Source organism: Rhineura floridana, chromosome 13 (assembly GCF_030035675.1).
Source record: "Rhineura floridana isolate rRhiFlo1 chromosome 13, rRhiFlo1.hap2, whole genome shotgun sequence".
NCBI classification, from domain to species: domain Eukaryota; kingdom Metazoa; phylum Chordata; class Lepidosauria; order Squamata; family Rhineuridae; genus Rhineura; species Rhineura floridana.
The window spans coordinates 37059465-37074910 of record NC_084492.1 but is presented as its reverse complement, the minus strand read 5'-3'; the positions used below and the strand labels follow the sequence as shown (position 1 = coordinate 37074910).

The following is a 15446-nucleotide window of genomic DNA, read 5'->3' as shown; positions in this document are numbered from 1 at the left end:
TATTGGTGCGTGTGTAAGATGAGGGACTCTGAAGTCTTCCTTTTTGTATCTCTGTCGTAGCAAACACCCCTTTCTCAGTGATGTGAGCTTTGGGTGACCTTGCTTTCTGATTCAGACAATAACATTGTTAGTGGCTGCGGAGCCTAGCAACACATTCCAGCTCTTCTCCAACTCTGACAAGCCCACCCACTGCTGGTGGCTGTTCAGGCAGCAGCAGACTGAGAGCAAGGGTTCAACCAGGATGCTTCGGCTAGATGTTGCTTTTGTTTGTGCAGAGAAGCAAGAGAAAGATGCCTGGAGCACTTTCAAGAGATAGAAACGTTGCCCCAGCAGCATGAAAAGAGAATGTGCCTAGTTACTCTTGCCTCCTTGTTTTTGTGCAAGAGCCGAAATGGCCTTTGGAAGACTGGGTGGCTAGGGGGAAACTCTGGAATCTCTGTTGTGAAAAACAATTGCCTCAGTAGATTAAGTGGGTATTCTACTTGTGGAAGCCCTTTTGTCTTTTAACTATCAGAAAATTCTGATGAGTATATTCTGGTATACAAATGGATCTACTTTATACCAAGGCAGACGTGTAGCAGTACAACTTTTTCCAACTCAGGACCCACCTTTAACCCAAGTATACATTCAGGGACCCTTTTCTTAATTTTTTAGTAGGTGAGGGTAGTGCTACTGTTGTGACCCACTTCAGATAAAGTTGCAACCTGGTTCTGGGTCCCAACCCACCAGCTGAAGAACACTGGCCTGACTGACAGTGGCTTTCCAGGGTATTGGGCAAAGACAAACCTTTCCCGTTGGCTGCTACCTGATCCTGTTAAACTGGAATTGTCAAGGCTTGAACCTGGAATCTTCTGCAAGCAAAGCAAGCTCTACCCCTGAGCTGTAGTCCGTGACTGGGGTGATTCCTACAAGGATTCAAACGTTAGAAGTCAACTACATGGAGGGGGGCGGGGAGACAGCAAGAAGAAACCCAGAGAACCGGACAGTTTATACTTTGTTTATTTCATACCGCTGCTTTTGAAAGCCACCAGGGAGATGGTGAATGCCCCAAACATTTGGGCACAGCTCCATCGCTGCGTAATATCAGGAGACTCAGAAGCTGCTGCAAGGGATGTACCATCAGATTAGGGTTCACTTGAAGGAAAGTTACCCTGCCTGAGCCTTCACCAGAAAAGAGCCACAAGGATTCAGAAAAAGGTATAACAAGGAGGAGCAGCCTGTACCCCTTCTGTAATCTCAGCCCATCTTCTCCCAAGCCATTTCCTTACACTACCCTTCCTCCAACTGGTGCCATACTAAAAAAGATGGATGGATGGGAGTGGGGTTCCTCCTAGTGTGTACTGACTCACCATTTATCGACAATCATCTGGGACCACTTTTAGGTGAAGGATTTTGAAGCGATCCACCCTCAAAATTCTTACTGGAAAAGTTATGGGGGGGGAAATCTCACTTGTCCAGCAAAAATCACTAGGGAAGTCTGCCTACCTTTTGATCCCCCAGACAAAATTGTTCCACTAATTTCTCAAAAATATGTAGGATTTGAGAAAGTTCCCTTTGGAGGGAAAAGAAAATGCACACTCAAAGCTGCATCTCCGGCTAGTTTTCTTTTTTACCCCTTCCTTACATTTTCAAAATTCAGAAAATAGGGGTAGGGCAAGGAGGAAAGTCTGGAAGAGGGGGATGAAAAGCAGGCTTAGTGTGTGCGGTTCTAGATGAAGCCCCAGAACGGCAGAGGAAGCAGCTTTGCCCTCCAAGGTTCTCTTGAGGCCCCAGTAGGTTTCTGGAGGCTACTGCCAGACTCCTCCTGACCCCTCGTGTAGCAACTTCTCCAGCTCTGTCCGCTGTAGCCAGAGGCGCTGCTGCTTCTCACTTTGCAGCTCTTCCATGTGGTGGCTGCTCCGGCAAACCTGAGCTCCGTCACAGCCACGGCTGTGGAGCAATCTGCAAGTGTTGCAGCAGGACGCAGGAAGGGCACCTGGGCGCATGCATGAATGCAGGTGATAGCGTGGCAGCTCTGTCGAGGCCAGCCCTGCACCCAGCCCATGAGCTCGGCGCATCCCTGCAGGGCTGAGCTGGGGACTCCTTGGCTGCCTTGCTGAGGGAGAGGATGGACTGCTGGCTCTGTGGGGCTGCGGGCCGGGGCTGTCGTAGTGAGGACTGGGAGACAAATACCGGCTTCCTGGCTGTGTGGGGTAGTCTGCTTCAGTAGTTCTGCTGAGCTCGTGCCTCAAGGAGATAAACGAGAAGGAGGTCTCAGGGTCCGGCCCCTCCGAGACCAGGATCCCGTTGCCATAGGGCTCCTCCTGGCCCGGCACCTGCATCTTACTCCGGTTCTCCGTACACCCCTGCAAACTCCGCAGATGCTGCTCCCGACTCCGCAACCTAGGGCTGCTGCGCTCAGAGAGAGGAAGGGGGTGCTGCTGCGGCGATGGCAACTTTGCTCCCAAAGGCTCGCAATATTGACTCTGCCCCTCAGCACTCTCCTGGTAGAGATCGATCCCGTCAGCCAACTCCACGCGGAACTCTTTGCCCCGAGGCCACTGGACCAGGCTCTGTAGTTTGGCCACGCAGGCCTCCAGGCTGCCTTTGGCCTCCTGACGGGCCTGAAGCAGTTCTTCGGGTGACGCAGTGCACGGCTCCAGATGCTCCATGATTTTCTCCAGGATCTCGCACTCCACCCTGGCTGCAAAAAAGCAACAAGCTGCAGCGAGCAAGGCAGCACCAGGGGGCAGCTGGGAAATCACCAGGTGGAGGTTGTCTCTCGGGATGTAGCCCAGCCGGCGGAAGCTCCGGGTGATGTCGGCCTCAGGCAAGACTCCCTGTAGGATATGGACGTAAACACCGGAGAAGGTCTGCAAAGAAAGAGGTGCACACCAGTTAGCTCCCTGGATTCCTTGCCACGCCATTTTAAATACTTTAATTTTTTATTTCCCATCTTCACAGACCACTTTTCAGCACAGAGGACAATAGTAAGTAATTAGACTTATTAGTTGCTTCTTGCCTGAAGGTCTCCAAGCGACTTGCAACACATTAAATGCATAAATATAAATACAAAATACCGTAAAAGAGAACAAACAACCCCCACTACAGCCGCAGGAAGCTTTGGCAGCACACTAATAACAAAAACAGCATCATCTCAGTTTATCTAACGCTTGGGGGAAAAGGTTATTCTTGACCTGGCACTGAAAAAATGTCAAAAAAGGCGCCAGGCGGACCTTGTTGGGGAGAGCATTCCACAAACGGAGGTGACCACAAAGAGGGTTGCACAACAGTAAAACAATTATTTCAATTTATTTAAACAATAAAACAATGTAATTGATCAAAATAAAACAAAAACTACAGATTAAAAACAAACTCAATAAATAAGCCTAATACAACAGCAATAGCACACCCACATATTGTAGATGAGATTTTACGTACTGGGCCTTCTTGGTGGTGTTTCCCCATTGGAGAAAAGCATCTCTTTCCCTCATGATTATAATTTCAGAAGGAACAAAACATTCCTGTCCACGCATTTGATGGGCTGAAAGATGCTGTTCCTAGCAACCCTGAAATTATTGCCTATGAATATGTGGCTGTTTTACATATTTTTAGATGTTCTTAAGGTTTTGAAATGTTTTAAATATGTATTTTTAAACAACTTTAACAGTGGTATTGTTCTACCACAAAGTTTTACCAGTTAAACTATGAAATTCACTCCCACAAGAGGTACTGATGGCCACCACCTTGGATGGCTTTGAAAGAGGTTTAGGCAGATTCATGGAGAATGAGGCTATCAATGGCTACTACCCACGATGGCTATTTTCTACCTCCACTGTTGGAGCAGCGTGCCTCTGGATACCAGTTGCTCAGAACTGCAAGTGAGAAGAGCATTGCTGCTCTCAGGTCCTGCCTGTGGGCTTCCCAGAGGCATCTGGTTGACCACTGTGAGGACAGGATGCTGGACTAGATGGCCCCCTGGCCTGACTCAGGAACCAGGCTTTTCTTATGCTCCCTTTATTTTGGGTGGTATTCAGTGCTAGTCCAACTCAGAGTAAACCCAATGAAGTTAATAGATGTGATTGATTTAGGTTCATTAATTTCAAGATGTCTACTCTGAGAGGGACTTGATTGAATGCAACCTTTTATTTGTATCATTAAAAAAAACCCATCAAAGCAGTTTACAGTAAAAACCATGTAAAGATTTAAAAAACAAATAGTCTACTAACTATTACAAAAAAAAAATCGGTATTTCTTTAGGAAGGGGCAGGATAGAAATTTAAGCATATAAATAAATAAAGACAGGATAGAAATTTAAATAACTATAACAATAACAACAACAACAATAAAGATGATTATGATGTTGGTGGTGGTTAAGGATTCCTGGGTTCTCCGAGAGCCGGGGGCTCAGGATTTCAATGGGTTCTATTCCTAGTTAAACAGCCATGACTGACTAGCCTGACCTAGATTGGAAACTGACAGGAGATGGAAAAATAAGTGGGCGTGAACTAGAAACAGCACAATAAACGTCTGTGCACTCTGATGCATGGGAGATGGGTTTTTTTGTACATTTACGTAGGATGTGAGCTGCTTTTTGTTTCATTTGGAAGAAGCGAGGAATGCAAAGATGATGAACCAGTATCCAGTCTGCAATACAGCAGAGTCCTGTTGTTCCCTTCTCCGTCCCGCACCCCAACCCCAGAGAGCCCCAGCAACGCTCACTTTTATGGTGCCAAATTCCTTGCGCCAGGGGAAGAAGTAGAGGTTGACGGCCGCCAGCTCCAGCACCTCAAAGGCCCTGCCGAGATTCCGGAGCGCCGCTCCCAGGTCCAGCTGACCCCGCAGGGCTGCAGCGAGCATGGCAAAAGTGTCCTCCCCTCGCAGGCCACAGTGCAGCTCTGGATCCTCCAGCAGGCCACGCCACAGCATCTCCTTCAGGGACAAGTCGGCACAGACGCCAGTGTGGCCCCGGCGGAAATCTCTCTCCAAGCACCGGCGGTACTCCTCCTGCACTTGCAGCGCAGCTCCAGGAGACATCCTGCAGTGGGACAAGGGCTGTAGCTCGGTGGCAGAGCCTCCAACTTCTATGCAGAAGGTCCCTGGCATCTTCAGAGAGGACGAGGAGAGAAAACCCTGTCTGAAACCCTACACGACCACTGCCAGTCAGTGTAATCCCAAGGTAGATGGACCAATGGTCTGACTCGGTATAAGGCAGCTTCCTGTGTCCCTACAAGAGCCAAGCCGTGAGCCAGGACTGGCTTAATATCCCGGGAACACCCTACAGCTCACCGGCAGTCAAACTGGCCTATGGCTGGGAGGGGGACTGGTACAGAAGCAAAACAACTGCATTCAGACATCGACCATAAACTGAGTATTGTATTCACTAATAGGCCAAAAAAAACCCTTGCGGTTTAAGAATGTACCTATAAGCCCACAGATATTTCTATCAAACTTTAAAAAGCAAGGAAATTGGGCAGCTATAGTGAATGCACCAGGGGAGCAGGAGACTGGACCTCCTCTCTGAGATATTGCACTGCCCTACAAATTTGTCAAAATGCAAACACAATTTGGGTTGGTCTTTCACAGTCCCAAGCTACACAGGAAGTGGATTGGACTGTGAAAGACCAACCCAAATTGTGTTTGCATTTTGACAAATTTGTAGGGCAGCACAATATCTCAGAGGTCAGTTCTCCTGTTCCCCTGGTGCATTCACTATAGCTGCCCAATTTCCTTGCTGTTTAAAGTTTGATAGAAATATCTGTTGGCTATAGGTAGGTTCTTAAGCTGCAAGGGTTTTTTGCCTATTAGTTTATTTCTCTGCTTTTTAATCTAGGAGGTAAGAAATGGGATCCTGTTCAAATTTGCTGAGAATGGATTGATTATATGCATGCTTACTGAGTTCAGTGGGATTTACTCCCATGAAATCATGCTTAGGATAGGTGAAACTGACCATGGGGGGGAGGGGGAGGGAGGGCTGGAGTGGGCAGGGGAGAAGGAAAAAGGAAGAGAGGAGGGGAGGAAGAAGGGAGGAAAGGAGAGCAGGAAGGCAGATTATATCATTTGAAAGCTTATTGAGTTCAATGGGATTTAGTCCCGTGCAATCGTGCTTAGGATAGGCAAAACTGACCATGGAGGAGGAGGGGGGAGGGGATTGGAAGGGGGAGGGGTGAAGGAACAGGAAGGGAAGGAGCAAAAGGGAGGGGATAGGAGGGAGGAGGAGGGGTGGGCAGGTTTGATCATTTGCATCCTCTTTGAGTTCAATGGGATACACTCCTGTATCAATGGGATACACTCATGCTTAGGATAGGTGAGACTGACTTGGGAGAGGGGCCGGGGGGAGGAGGGGGAGGGGAGGAGATTGGGTGGGCAGGCACTAGACAGAGGCAAGGCCCCTTTTCTTTCCAAAATGAAAACGTTTGTGAACAGTATCATTGTGGGGGAAACCCTGAAAACCTTTTCATTCTACAGTAGGCACATATAGTATCCCACCCAAATTTAAACCAAAGCTGTCCCTGGCCACATCCACACCAGAACTGTATTTCACTTTATACAGTCATGGCTTCCCCCAAAGGATCCTGGGAAGTGTAGTTTGTGAAGGATGCTCAAAGTTGCTAGGAGAGGCCCTGTTCCCCTCACAGAGCTTCAATCCCCAGGAGAGGGGCTGACTGTTAAACCACTCTGGCCAGTGGAGCTCTGTCAGGGTAATAGGGTTCCCCTAACAATTCTCAGCACCCTTCACAAACTACACTTCCCAGGATTTTGGGGGGGAAGCCATGATTGTCTAAAGTGAAATAAAGGTGTGGTGTGGGTGTGGCCCCCTGATTAGGCAAGCCAAATAGCTGTGAGTTTGGCAATTAGAACACTAACAGTTGCCCAGCGCTATAATAAACTTCAATGTTAAATTTCTTAAATTAATTAAAAATCAGCCAGGTGTTAACTCTTAAACTGCAGAAGTTGAAGGTCAGAGTATTGGGCAAGGTCAGCAATGGGATTACAGGTACTCTGTGAACATGGCTGATTTTTAATTAATTTCAACAAATTATGAGACCACTGGCACAAAACAGTTCAACGGGGGTCTGGATTTCCCCCCTCTTGTTTTATATTTTGAACTCTGGATTCTCTTTGAGTGTTTTGTGTATCGCCATGAAAACTTAGAGGGTTGTTAAGCAAGTGTTTCTGAGTTCAGGACTAAAGTTTTGTAAGGTTTTGTTTTGAAATGTGCTCATGGGAAGCAGCAGAATGGCATGAGGGGTATTTTCAATTTAACATTGCGGAATGTGAAAAATCCATGCTGGCTTTAGTATACAGCCACTCTTGTGGCTGTATAATATACCATAGGAGCTGGTGGTTTTGTTTGTTTTAATAAGAGAGAACTGTGGCACAGATGCTTTTTTTCTCCTGCAAAGTATATCCAAACTGCAGTCCCAAAGGGCCTTTTAACATAAGCTGCAGTCCATAAATAGACAGAAGCAGTATGTGCAAATATTCTTAATTTGCATGCACACTCTCACTTCCCATGTTTTATTTGCAACATGTTGTCGGAGCAGGGCTGGCTCCAGGTTTCTGGGGCCCTGGGGCACAGGGTATCAGTGGGCCCTTGTCCCCTCCCTTTCTTCCTCAAACCGCATTCCTCCTCCCTTGTGGCCCCACCTCTTTCAAAGAAAACAAATCTTCAATAATATTGCAACCCCCTCTTATAAAATACAAATACAAAATTTTGATTTATTTTAATTTGTTGGGGTAAATTTACCTATTTACAAAATACCTTTAAAAATTACCTTTAAAGGTAATACCCTTAAAAAATAGGTAAAACCTCAGCTCCTAAGAATTAATTCTGGTTTACCATGTTAAAGATAAGCAGATTATATGAATAGTGTCAGAGCCTGGGATCTTCCATTAAATGTACTGAGAAATAATTCTATTTTTTTGCTGTTTCTGTTGGGTTCTTTAATGTTTTCATAGACCAAAAAAATATGTGGGGGCTGGGTTTGAAGCCATTCTTTCCTATCATTTGCAAAGATCTTTGAAAAAAGCACTTCAAATAAACATTTCAATTCTCCACCAGGACTTTCTACTCACATAGGAAGCTGCCTTCTATTGAGTCAGACCATTGGTCCATCTAGCCCAGTACTGTCTACACTGACTGGCAGCTGCTCTCCAGAGTTTCACGCAGGAGTCTCTCAGGTTCAGTCCCTGATGGCATCTCTCCTACCTGGCAATGGCCCGTTCCCTGCACTCACAACTTACTCAACTCTGCTGAGATATTAGGAGGCATTCTAGAATCAATCTTACTGCCATGTGGCAGACAGTAGATGAAAGGCTGCCCTTTTAAGCAAATACTATTTTTTAAAAGTTAAAATTCCATTTCTTTAAAAAAAAGGCATTCACAATAACTCAGCTACAATTCAACTGTATGTTAAGAAGTGTGTATAGCGTACAACAATGACGCTAAAGGATACCTCCACATCACAGGAATTACATGCAGAGAAACCTTCAGATAAACACAGATGCTACGCAATACTCCAGCCTGCCTCAGTCTATCAGAAACTCTCATAAAAATGTCTAATTAAAGGAATCACCTTTGATGTCTAGTGCAGAATAAACATACAGCAATGGTGAAGATTTAATGCTCTGCTGCGGGGTGACCTTGGGCCAGTCCCTGCCTCTCAGCCTCAGAGGGAGGCAATGGTCAACCCCCTCTGAATACTGCTTACCATGAAAACCCTATTCACAGGGTCGCCATAAGTCGGGATTGACTCGAAGGCAGTCCATTTCCATTTAATACTACTAATATAGCTCTTTGAATGAAGGACTAGAAGAAAGGGCCTTTCTAGGGACAAACTATTAGTCTCTGAACTTGCTGTATTACCATTAGGCATAACAAATGTGTAAGTTTCCAAGTTAAAGAGACACATTATAACTAGGACCTCCTGCCAGACCTGGTTTCAAATCCCTGCTCAGCCATGAAGCTCACTGGGTGACCTTGGACCAGTAACTGTCTCTCAGTCTAACGTACCTCACAGGGGTGTTGAGAGGATAAAATGGGTAGGGGAAGAACCATCTTTGAGTTCCTTATAGAAGAAGCAGGATATAAATGAAAATAATAGGAGCTTCCTAGCTACTACAGGGGTGGTGGGAGGTGGGGGGGGGGAGGGAATTCATATACAAAAGTGCCAGTGTGGTGTAGTGGTCAAGGTGTTGGACTACAACCTGGGAGACCAGGGTTCAAATCCCCACACAGCCATGAAGCTCACTGGGTGACCTTGGGCCAGTCACTGTCTCTCAGCCTCATGAAAACCCTATTCATACGGTCGCCATAAGTCGGAATTAACTTGAGGGCAGTACATTTACAGATCTGAACAATGGAAGCTTGCCTGTAAAAGGAGAGGGAAGGTCTTAATGCGTGCGCACACACACAGAGCCACTGTCAGATAAGTGGGGCAAAGGGGTGGGGAGGCATTAATTATGTAATTAAGGCTGCTATCCAAAGCATTTACCTGGGAGTAAGTCCCACTGAACCCAATGGAGCTTACATCTGAGTAGATATTATTGCTGTAGAGCTGGTTGGGGCTTGGCTACCTCCTCTGCTGCTGGCTTGCACTTATCCTGGGAGGGCCCCCTGGGTGAGATCCTGTGCCTTTGGGCCAGTGCCCCACCTGGCCATGTGTGAGCGCCAGGCCTGGGGAGGAGATACCGCCAAATGATGGGCAAGAGGATTTAGTGTACTGATTAATTTTAGTCCCCATCTGCACTATACATTTAAAGCCGTATCATCCCACTTTAAACAGTTGTGGCTTCCCCCAAAGAATCCTGGGAACTATAGTTTGTTAAGGCTGGTGAGTGTTGTTAGGAGGCCCCTATTCCCCTCACAGAGCTACCCAGAGTTCCTTGGGGAGAGGGATTGATTGTTAAACCACTCTGGAAGCTGTAGCTCTGGAAGGGGAATACGGGTCTCTTAACAACTCTCAGCACCATTCACAAACTACAGTTCCCAGGATGCTTTGGGGGAAGACATTATTGCTAAAGTGGTATGGTACTTCTTTAAGCGTATACTGCAGATGGGCACCTAAAGGCCCTGCCTTTTTGGCCAAGCCCTCACAGCTTTTAGGGGGTGCCCTGGTGTACAGAAGAATGCTACTGACTGACACGACTGCTGCAGAGTTTGGCAGACGGAAGTGTTTCCAAGAACATCATTGGCTCATCCGTGAGAATTTGAAAATTCCCTTTTCATTTCTTACAAGATGGCCGAGGTTGCTTGCGTTCTATCCCCATCCTAAGACACTTGCCCAAATTCCATGCACTGGAAGGCCATGCATTTCCACAATAGTGCTTACTCATCCCAAACCGTGGGCATCTGCACATTTCCCTACTTGTCCTCTTGTTGTTGTTGTTTTGCAAGCGCTGATTTATTGTGTGGTTCATTTGCACCAACTGAGGTTTGCACATTTTCACCATTGAGGTTTCCAGGTATGAACTGACAAATGGCATTTGCAGAGGAAAGATCAGTGACCGTTTTGCAATTACCATGTCATTACCATGTACCACACGTTACCCATCCACTCACGGCCTTCGCTCTCCCCTTCCTCCGCAACATCTGCTCCAACCTTCCCATAAACTGGTGCCTTCTGGATGTTTTGAACGACAAGAGCTGTTATCCCTGACACTGGCCAGGCTGGCTGAGTCTGATCAGAGTTGTAGTGCAAAACATCTGGTGCCCATTCTCTGGTGAAATTAACAAGATGATGGTGGGGGCGGGGAAGACAGAAATCTTCCCAGTTTCACCATGTGACTTTAAAAACCCCCACTTTTGACTGCATTCTCCACTGCTGAAGTGCACATCTATGTCCTTGTGAGATTAATGTTTATCTACATGTACTAGGGATGTGGGAGAAATTTGATTTAGTTTGCCTTTAAAGCCGAGTCTATCAAATTTGCACTTTCTGCAACAACATGAGAACCAAAACCTTCAAAATTCACACTTATCTGAATTTTGCAATGTAGTTCTCCAACCAAATAATGTTTAAAAAAATGTATGTATTAGTGGGAAATGTGCACAAGAATTAATATACTAATGAAAGTAACATAAAAATGCATTATATTAGGAGATATCGCTTGCAAAATGTGAACACTGGTAAAAACTGCATAGAAACCTGTGTTTATTAGGAGAAATTCGCAGTAAAATGCTGAAGAATTTTCATGAGGGTGTTTCTTTAAAAATGTGAGAATTGCTGCACAAATGTGGAGAACTGAATTTAAGATTGGCAAAATGAGAAACTGAGAGCAGAAACGGACAGATCCTATCGACAGATCCTTCCACCACTTATATACACAGAGACACAGAGAGAGATACAGGGTAGACATCTGCTCTGATTAGGAGAATTGTGTCATCTTCACTTCCTCTCAGACTGGCGGGACCCCCCACTACTTCTTTTCCACCCTCAGCGGCCCCTTGTTGCCACCTCCTGGCTTCAGCCTCCTTCCTCCCACCCCACATGCCTCTCAGTAGCTTGCCACCACCATCAAGCCTGTTCGAGGAGAGAGGGCGGAAGGCAGCCAGCCCTGACAGCCAGAGCACGTGACTTAGGGAAGGGGCATCTGCTTTGCAGAAGGTCCCAGGTTCAATCCCCATTGGCAGCATCTCCAGGTATGGCTGGGAGAGACTCCTGCCTGAAACCCTGGAGAGCTGCTGCCAGTCCGTGTAGACAACACTGAGCTAGTTGGATCAACGGTCTGACTTGGTATGAGGCAGCTTCCTGTGTTCATAAGATGTGGGCATGGCTTTTGCCTTGCTGCCCTCCCCGGAGACTGAGGGCGAGGAAGACTCAGTGCCCCCCTCTCACTTCCACTCGTCATTTGGGGGGTGGGGGGGTTTCCTCTGGAAGCATCCTTACTATTAATACATAACTCCACAGGCAACAATCCATTGTTGTCAATCAAGTTCCTGAGCTAAGAAAACAAGTCGCTGTCAGAGTACTTTAGAATCAAAGGCCAATGAACAGCTCTGAAAAATTAAAAATGTGAAATGCTCCAAGCCCAAGAGAGGGAAACTCAGGGAGCTACCAGATACTTGTCCCCTGGGGTAACAGACTCGCCCACCAGACTGCCAAAAGCCCCAGGGAATGAGGCAGTTTTGGAGATGGATGGGGGGCAGGGTCACCCTAAAACTGCTACAACCTCAGGGTGGTGGTGGGGTGTCACATAGTGATTGCTCTCACCTAAGGGGGAGGTGGAAGTTGAGTGGTTATGATTATGGGGGCACTCTGGTTTCACAGTTGGGGGCACAGGAAAGGGACAGAATTGGGTAATAATACAAAAGAAGGGCTGAGACATTATTCAGTGGGAGAATGGGGGGGAACCACACAGAAGCCCAGTGGCACCCAGCCCCTTGCCCCCCCCCCCCGCAATGGGTCAGGGTTCATTTTTATAAAAGTGCTTCATCTGCACTAATTTCCAGAGGGATAGCCCCGTTGGCCTGCTTCAGCCAAGAGTCTTGTAGCTCCTTAAGGACTAACACATTTTAATCATGGCATGAGCTTTCATGAAGTAGAAACGTTATGCCATGATGAAATGTGGTGGCCTTCAAGGCGCTACAAGACTCTTCGTGAATGGGCACTGCACAGAAACGCGGATAAACACACGTGGCGCCTCCAGCAGGTTTAGACAGCCTGAAAACGTCTCTGGCAGCAGAAGAGCCCGCGGGGTCAAAAGCGGCTGCCGCCACCAAAATCACCCTGGCAGTCTTGCGGATGGCACAGGGCTCTGTCGCTGCTACTGCAGCAGCAGTAACAGACTAGGGCATCGGAGGCTGGGGGGGGGTAGGGGCACGTGTGCCTGTCACTTGGGGGATCCCAGCGAAGGCGGCAGAATTTGGGGGGGGTTGTTTTGAGGCTGGAGTCTGCAGAGCTTGATATGAACACCTCTCACTGCCCCCAAGGCTAGCAGAGGGCGCCTGCTCGTGCTTCATTGGGGCCTGAGCAACATAGCGCCCCCCCCCGAAAATCGGGCCGTTTGGGATTCGAACTCGCATCCCACTTACCTGCCAGCGCTCGCTCACTCGCTCGATCCTCAGCCCCCCTCTCTCTTTTTCTCTCTCTTAGGGAGCTCGCTCCTGCCACTTCCGGTTCTTTACCCCGCCCTCCTCAAGAGGAGATTACGTCACGTCTCCGGAGCCCAGAGATTAACCTTTTCCTTGCTGTCCTGAAGGATCGTTTTAAAACTTTTTTTTTTAATAAGGAACGAATTAAAAACATTTTTTCGTTTTTTAAAAAATATATAATAAGACTACACAAAAAGGTTATTATAACAGATAATCCATCATGTGGCGATATTGCAATACATGTTAATTTAAGAACATAAGAAGAGCCTGCAGGATCAGAGGCCCATCTAAGCCAGCATGCTGTTTATTATTTATTTAAGGCATTTATATGACGCTTTTCATAAGATTATTACAGCAATAACCACTGATTTTTTAAAAAAAGTTACAATACAATGGAAAAGACAGCTTGTTTGTTTAAGAAGCAACAGTGGCTCTACTTCCACTCTCCTCAAGGCAAGATGGTTCTGCAGCAGATGGCGTCAGTTGGAGGAAGGAGGGAGAAGCCACTGGCAGCTGCATGGTGAGGTGACAGTTCCTCAGCTTTTTTCTTCTCTCCCCTCAGAGCAAGATGGTTCCCACAGTGGCCAATAAGCTGCCTCCGGAAAGCGCGCAAGCACGACCTGAGGGCAAGAGCAGCTCTCGCTGCTTGTACTGTGTTCATTCCAGACATTTATTTAGAGAACAACCAAAAGAGGCTCCTCTCAGAGCAGCTTAGAGATCACTTTTTAAAAAATAGCTCCAGCCCTTATGTTTACAATCTAAAAATACACGACACAAAAGGAAAATGGACTGGGAGGGAGGAGGAAATATAGAGGAGGCTGTGGACATCAGAGTCTGGTGGCAGAGGTTTCTCCTTAGGGTTCAGGGGAAGAGATATGGGTCTGTGGACTATAGCTCCACGTGAATTGTGCAGGGTGGGAGTAAGCCCCATTGAGCCCAATGGAGCTTACTTCTGAGTAGACATGCATTGGATTGCAGCCTGAGCTGCCCTCGGAAGTGACACTTTTCCTGCATCGCTGCACGGCTAAACACTGTTCGCAGGACGTTGGGCGTTTATAATTCATCATCCACGATTAAAAATAAAAAGAGGGGAGGGGGAGGAGCCGGGTGGCAGGGAGGGGCTTCGTGCGGGAAAACGTCCCTCCCACTGGGCGGTGCCCTGCCCTTCCTCAGGCGGCTGCTGAGCGCTCCATTCAAAAGAGAAACCAGGAGATGGGTGCTGGACTTTGTTTTCTCTTTAAGGCTGTCCCTTAAAACTGCCAGAGAGCTGGCTGTGTTAATCTGTAGCAGCAAAAAATCCAAAGAGGTATTTGATGCATGATGCTTTGCAGAGTAAAAAAGAACAGGGCTGTACTCCCAGGAGCATACAGCAGGGGTAAGAACCCTGTGTGTCTCTTCAGCTGTTGGTGAGCCACTCCAGACTTTCTTTTTCATGTGCAATCATAACGATTTGTGCTCATTATGGTATCAGGGCACTTATATACGGTCCTTCTTTCAATACTGGTTATGCCTCCAAAGGTTTTGGGGCAGACATACCCCAATCAGTACATGCCCTGTATCTTTCTGCTGAAAGCCTGTAACTTTTTATGCTGTTAATGTTCTGGCAGGGTGTGTGTCCTGCTTTTGCTGCACTATAGTGCAAGTGCGCCCCTCTGGACAGCAATAATTCGGTAACAGTGGGGAGGCATCACAGCACAACAAATAAAGTGGAATGATGTGCAGACAGTCCAGTATAAATCCTCCATTAATGCACTCTTGTGTCAATGACATGTTGAAGAATAATACACTCACCACCCTGCCCCCCAAAAAACCCCTACTGGTTTGGAGGAGCAACTCCCAGCAACCCCAGCCAGCATGGCCAATAGTCTGGAACAGAAGTTCTCAAACTTTTCCCCCATGGACCACTTACAGATTGCTGGGGATCCCCTTGGATCATTTAATACTTTTTTTAAAAAAAATCAGTAAATCAAAGCAGATACACAGGGTTGGATTCAACTAAGTCCTACTCAGTGTAGGCCCACTGAAATTAATGAACCTAAGTTAGACATGTCTATTATCTTCAGTGGATCTGCTCTGAGTAGGACTAGCATTGAATACCAGCCATTATTCATATTTTAATATTTTTCCCCTACACCACTGGCATCATGATCAAAACCAGCACTGTACTGTGAAAATCTTGGGACCTGAGAAGGGACCCTTCAACTGGTAAAGCTTTAGAGAAAAATTAGTTGATTGCACCAGGTCATATTATTAAAATGGTGGGCCAGGCTAAAGGCTCTTTAGTGTGTTCAGTAATCAGCCCCTGATCAAAATGGTCTCGATTTCCACCTGTCACAAAAATGATAGAACAAAATACAGGACTGAGTAGAGA

At 46.8% G+C, this 15446-nt stretch overlaps 1 protein-coding gene across 2 annotated transcripts; it reads right to left on the bottom strand.

The window, feature by feature from the left end:
- Nucleotides 1–981: 981 nt before the first annotated feature.
- On the bottom strand, nucleotides 982–13127 carry SPATA2L (spermatogenesis associated 2 like). 2 transcript variants are annotated; one of them, XM_061593951.1, is made up of 3 exons: nucleotides 13016–13127; nucleotides 4702–5085; nucleotides 982–2852 (listed from the first exon to the last, which is right to left on the bottom strand). In XM_061593951.1, the coding sequence occupies exons 2-3, from the start codon at nucleotides 5083–5085 to the stop codon at nucleotides 1788–1790; spliced, it is 1449 nt and encodes a 482-aa protein (XP_061449935.1). In that variant the 5' UTR covers nucleotides 13016–13127; the 3' UTR covers nucleotides 982–1787. The 2 variants fall into 2 exon arrangements, with proteins under 2 accessions (XP_061449935.1, XP_061449936.1); XM_061593952.1 differs by having other exon boundaries at nucleotides 4702–5017.
- Between the last annotated feature and the right edge of the window lie 2319 nt (nucleotides 13128–15446).